Raw genomic sequence first — 5931 nt, forward strand, 5'->3', positions numbered from 1 at the left:
TTCCTGCTGCCCAGCTGAGGATTATTAGCAGGATTCTAAGTATGGTGACAAGAATAAAAATGTCCCTGGGTGGTCTTGGGTTGGGTTAGCTTGGGTATTCTAACCAGCTCAAATTCTAACATTGTTACTTAATGAGAAACTACTTAGAGGTATAATGGACAGAATAGGGTGAGGAGATAACAATATTAAATTTTGTTCAATAAATGTTTTGTGGTTTTCCCAAGGTAAATTTGGCTTTCTTTTTGATAACCCTCTGCATTTTGAGAAACAGACTATCCTCTCTCAACAGTGAAGTGTCTACCATTCAGAATACAAGGCAAGTTGGAGAAGAGAGTGATAACTACGCAGACATGTATGGTTCCCAAAAGTATAGCAGTGTGTCTCAACAGCCCCTCATGTTGCTTCTCAGGGTCTTCTAGAGTAAACAGATGTGGTCATCCTTCCATGACAACTGACTCAAGTCCAGTGGTCTGCTGCTACATCCCATGCAAAATATTCGATGCACCTCTAAACCTAGTTTATGAATCCCTCAGCAATAGGAAAAATTGATATTAGTTAATAAGTGCTACATATACACAATGAAATACTATTTTTCCACTTAACAGTATGAAATCATGTCATTTGCAGCAACATAGATGGAATGAAGGTCATTATGTTAAGTGAAATAAGCCAGGCACATGAAGATAAATATCACATGTTCTCACTCATATGGCAGCATTAAAAAGTTGCTCTTGGCCAGGAGCTGTGGCTCACACCTGTAATCCCAGCACTCTGGGTGGCCAAGGAAGGAGAATTGTTTAATGGTGAGTGCTCAAGACCAGCCTGAGACAGAGCAAGACTCCCATCTCCACAAAAAGTAGAAAAATTGGCTGAGCATGGTGTCCTGCATCTGTAGCCCCAGCTACTCAGGAGGCTGAGGCAGGAAGATTCCTTGATCCCAGGAGCTTGAGGTTGTGGTGAGCTTTGATGACACCACTGTACTCCAGCCCTGGTGACAGAATTAGATCCTGCCTCAAAAAAAGAAAAAAGAAAAAAAGAACTGATCTCATAGAGTTAGACAATAGAATGATAAATACCGGAGGCTTGAAAGTGTATGAGAGTGGGGGCTAGAAGGATGAAGAGTAGTTGGTTCATAGGTGCAAATATACAATTACACAGAAAGAATAAGTTCTAATATTTGATAGCAGAGTCAGGTGACTGTGGGTACCAATAATGTAGTGTGTATTTCAAAATACCTAGAGGAGAAGACTTGGAATGTTGCCAACACATAGGAACAACAGACACTCCAGGTGATGGATACCCCAAATGCCCTGACTTGATCATTGCACACTCTACACATGTAACAAAATCTCACATGTACCCCATACATATGTACAAATATTATGCTTCAGTTAAAAAACAAAAGGTAAAAAATCAATATTCTTTGGACTTTCATCAGCAGTCCTATGACAAAAGTGCAAAGGATATTTATGGTTTCATGACTGTTCCTACCACACAGTCTGCACTTACATATCCTACCCTCAGTCCAGGCTCCCTCTCACCCCTCAACCAATCTTCCCTCTGGAAAACCCCAAGTCAGCATCAAATCCTCATGGAGGTTTGAGCAGCCCTTTCCTGCAGGCACGCTTTTGGCTTGGCGAAAGGGCATTAACCTTTCCAAATTTCACATGTTATTCTTTGGTTGTGTTACTCATTTAAAGAGACTGTGAACCTTATGAAAATAAAAATCTTCTCTTTGTTATTAGTATATATAATGCCCATGCTCCAACACACAGCCAGGCACACATTACACCCTCAGTAATGTTGCTTAAATGAAATTAGGGATCTTCATGGAGCATCATAACATTTTTGAAATGTGAACTATGAAGTGTCACTGTCCTTGATCCAAGTCAAAATGCCACCCTGGACTCACGTGGCATTTTGATTGTGGGGTATCATAGATAGCAAATATCTAAGCTGATCATAATCAGTCTCAGAAATCACCTACAGGCAAGAGAAGGGGCACCCATGGAGAGACCTAAGGACAGCCTTGATTCTGCTCCTCTGTGTGTATCACCTGCCTCCTTTCTCACCCAACCCAGAATGCTGACATTTAAAGCAACAGCTCAGCTCTTCATCCTGGGCTGCACATGGTGTCTGGGCATTCTGCAGGTGGGTCCAGTGGCCCAGGTGATGGCCTACCTCTTCACCATCATCAACACGCTGCAGGGTGTCTTCATCTTCCTGGTCTACTGCCTCCTCAGCCAGCAGGTACCATTCCCCTCCTCCCACCCAGGACCCTTCCCATACTCACCGCTCTCAGTGAGCTGACTCAGAACATATGTTGCCTCTGCAGGTCCGGGAGCAGTACAGGACATGGTTCAAAAAGATGAGGAAATTGAGACCTGAAGCTGAGACATACACACTCTCCAGCAGGGCTATTTCTGACACGTCCTAACCCAGCACGGTAAGATCACGCATTGCTCTCTGAGCACTTCACTACTGATCCACAGCAGCATACAACCTGTCCCACTGGGTAACCAGGGTGTATCCAGGATGGCGTCTGCTGGGATGGCTCTTGGACTCATTAACCATTAGCAACATCTCAGGTTCAATGTATGCTCTTTAAAAACCCTTTCCTTTTACTCCCTAGGGAACTGTGCTCATCTTAAGTCTCACAACTATTCCTACTATGTGCCATGAATGGTTGATAAATGAAGCAGTGATGTACATTCTTCTCAGAGATAAATTATTTTAGCTTTTTTCTCTAGATACAACTCAATCTCATAATCTTTCAGCACCACTAAAAATGGGCAAAATCAGGGAAATGCTATGTATTTTATAAACTAAACAAATAAGCGCTATCTAGAAATTAGGTTTTCTTAACAGGCCTACCAATGGGTAATACATAGTGCCTCTGGTAAGCACTCTCTACCCCTTGTAAAACCAGGAAGAACAAACAGTGATAACATCATACAACTCTTGGCAATTTTAAGTAATAACTGACATTTATTAGTTTAGACTTCTAAAGACCTTTTAGCTCTATTTTCTCACCTCTTCTCTGGACTCTATGTATAATTACACTCCAATATGACAAATGAGGAAAGTAAGACTACTTCGGTTTCTGGGACATATACCAGGATGCTTTACTCAGCAAGATTTTTTTTTTTTACTTTCTTTTTTTTTTTTTTTTTGAGATAGAGTCTTTCTCTATCACCCAGATTAGAGTACAATGGCATGATCACAGCTTACTGCAGCATCCAACTCCTGGACTCAAGCGATCCTCCCACCTCAGCCTCCTGAGTAGTTGGAACCACAGGTGTCAGGCCTCACATTTGTCTATTTTTTCTATTTTGGGTAGAAATGAGGTTTCAGTGTGTTGCCCAGGCTGGTTTGACTTCCTTGGCTCAAGTTATCCTTCCACCTTCGCCTCTCAAAATGCTAAGATTACAGGCATAAGCCTCTGTGCTAGGATAATTTTTTTATAATAATTATATTGTGTACATTTAAGGTTTATAACATGATGTCACGGGATATATATATAGGATTTATATATAATAAAATGGCTATATATGTGTGTGAAGCAAATTATTATATCTATCCTTTCACATAGTTATCTTTGTGGCACAGGCATCTAAAATCTACTTATTTAACAAATTTTTAATTTCTTTTTAAAATATAACTTGCATATTATCTTTCTACAGTCTTATATATCATTTCTAAAAAATTATTGTTTCAGGTTCATTAGAAAGATCTCAACTATATATTCTCCTTTTCTCATGGAAAATTTGAACTTCTATGAAGTATAAGCAGGAGGGAAAGACTATTGTATATGTCTCAAGAAATTCATCGTGTCAGCAATGTTAAGGAAGTCATGGAGGCCATGCGTGATATTTGATTCCTATAGAAAATTGAATTTTTCCAATTACCCTCCCACCACCCAGCCACCCTTCTCCTCTCTCCTTCCCCACCCCCTCCCCATATTCCTAGGCTAGAATTAAGTTGTAGCTTTCATTTGAGAGCTATAAATTAGTTTCATAATAGGGCTGTGTACATTGGATACTTTTTCTTCCATTCTTGTGATACTTTGCTAAGAAGAACATTTTCCAGATCACCTATATGGTCTGTCTAACAAGGGTACAAGTGAACTTTTCTAGAACTAGAGTGTAAATGTTTTAACACAATAACTAAGTAAATGACATAAAGTCTATGTTAACCAGCTTGATGAAAGTATTTCAAATTGTATATGAAAACTCTTCACTGTACCCCATGTTTGCATTAATGTATACAGCTATCATTTAATAAAAAAAAAAAAGAAAAGAAAATTGAATTTTTCTCTCCCGTACAGTGTTCTTTGCAAACTCTCAGCAAATTCCCCACTGTGGCCCAACTTCTCAGTTACTTTGGGTTTAGCCCTTTCCTATGTCCACTCCTTTCTATGAAGGCTTCCAGATCCTAAAATTCAATAAGCCTAAAAGGACTTTCAAGCCAACAGCATCCAAAAAAACTGGAATGTTCACATCATGATCTGCATTTCTTTATTTCCTTGTTCTCTATTTCCATGAATTTAATTACTCATTCAAAAAATGTTGCTTACTCCCCACGTCCAAGGCATAGATCAAGACCGACACACAGGTCCTGCCTTCACAGACCTTTTGGGGTGGTGGAGAAGATGAAGTAATCCCTGCAGCTAGAGTTGACTTAGAGACTGAAAGATTCCTATAAATCAAATCTCCACCATTAGGCAACTGAAATGTAAACCATTTAATTAACATAAGCATCATCTTGTTTCATCTTCACACCAAGATACAGATAGTTTCTAATCTCAGGCCAGGAATGTACAAAAAATTTGTTATCAAAGAAAATGACCTGCAGAACTCCTAAATGGTCCACCCAAATGCCCTTCCCACTGTGTATACACAGCTAATACACAGTGGGAGAAATTCTACGTGACTACAAAACCTTAATGATGCACAAATAAAGGTGGATGAACTGTCAGCCTAAAAATAAAAATAAAATTATTAAGAAACAGAAATATATGTGATGCCAGGAACTATTACCTCCAAAAAATGAAACCTCATATTAACCCAGAATTTAAAAAAAAAAAAAGGAACCAAACAGCAAAAGCAATATAACTTAAAAATGACATGCATTGTTTCAAAAAAATCTTTAAAGCCTCTAAGTGTCACACAACACCATAAACAAAGTTTGAAGTCAATTAATTAAAATATTTACATTACCTTGCAAAGGTTTAAAACAAAGAGCATAAACTTAGAAGTTAAAAAGAACTCCAGCCAGGCATAGTGGCTCATGTTTGAAATCCTTTCAAACAGGAGGATCACTTGAGGCCAGGAGTTCAAGAGCAGCCTGAGCAAGAGTGAGACTCCCCTTTCTGCAAAAAATAGAAAAAGTATTTGAGTGTGGCAATGCTCTCTTGTAGCCCCAGATACTCAGTATGCTGAGGCAGGAGGATTCCTTGAGTTCAGGAGTTCAAGGCCGCTGTGAGCTATGATGACATTACTGCACACTAGCCTGGGTGATAGAGCAAGACCCTATCTCCAAAAAATTAAAAATTAAATTAAAAAAAAGAAGCCAGAAAGAATTCCTAAAAATCACTAATAAAAAAAGCAAAAAACTAGAAAAATTATTCAAATGGATGAATAAATAAATCCTAGGAAAAGAAAGACAAAAGGCCAAAGGCCAATAAATACAGACAATGGCTATCCTTACCAGTAATCAAGCAAAGTAATAATACAAGAATAAAATTCCATCTAATTGTCAAAACCTGAATTTAGGGTTGGTTTGGTTGCAAGAAACAGGCATCACTGTACAGTGTATATAGTTTTATGATATGAATACAGCCACTTATCAAAGATATTTGGAAGCATAGCTGATTCTCTTTATGTATAATAGATAGTAACTCTATAAAGAACTGTATTTTTTTTTTTTTTT

At 38.6% G+C, this 5931-nt stretch overlaps 1 protein-coding gene across 1 annotated transcript in view; it reads left to right on the plus strand.

The window, feature by feature from the left end:
• The window catches only part of LOC100948016 (adhesion G protein-coupled receptor E2), a gene marked incomplete at its 5' end in the record, with an annotated part of 28818 nt that extends 26081 nt beyond the window's left edge, over window positions 1-2737 (plus strand). Inside the window, 4 exon segments of the mRNA XM_003804111.3 lie at window positions 225-316; window positions 2082-2250; window positions 2336-2446; window positions 2633-2737. Of these exon segments, the coding sequence (XP_003804159.3) occupies window positions 225-316; window positions 2082-2250; window positions 2336-2446; window positions 2633-2737 (477 nt within the window).
• Window positions 2738-5931: the final 3194 nt, after the last annotated feature.

Source organism: Otolemur garnettii, unplaced genomic scaffold (assembly GCF_000181295.1).
Source record: "Otolemur garnettii isolate 467f Iridium unplaced genomic scaffold, OtoGar3 scaffold00127, whole genome shotgun sequence".
In the NCBI taxonomy this organism is placed as follows: Eukaryota; Metazoa; Chordata; class Mammalia; order Primates; family Galagidae; genus Otolemur; species Otolemur garnettii.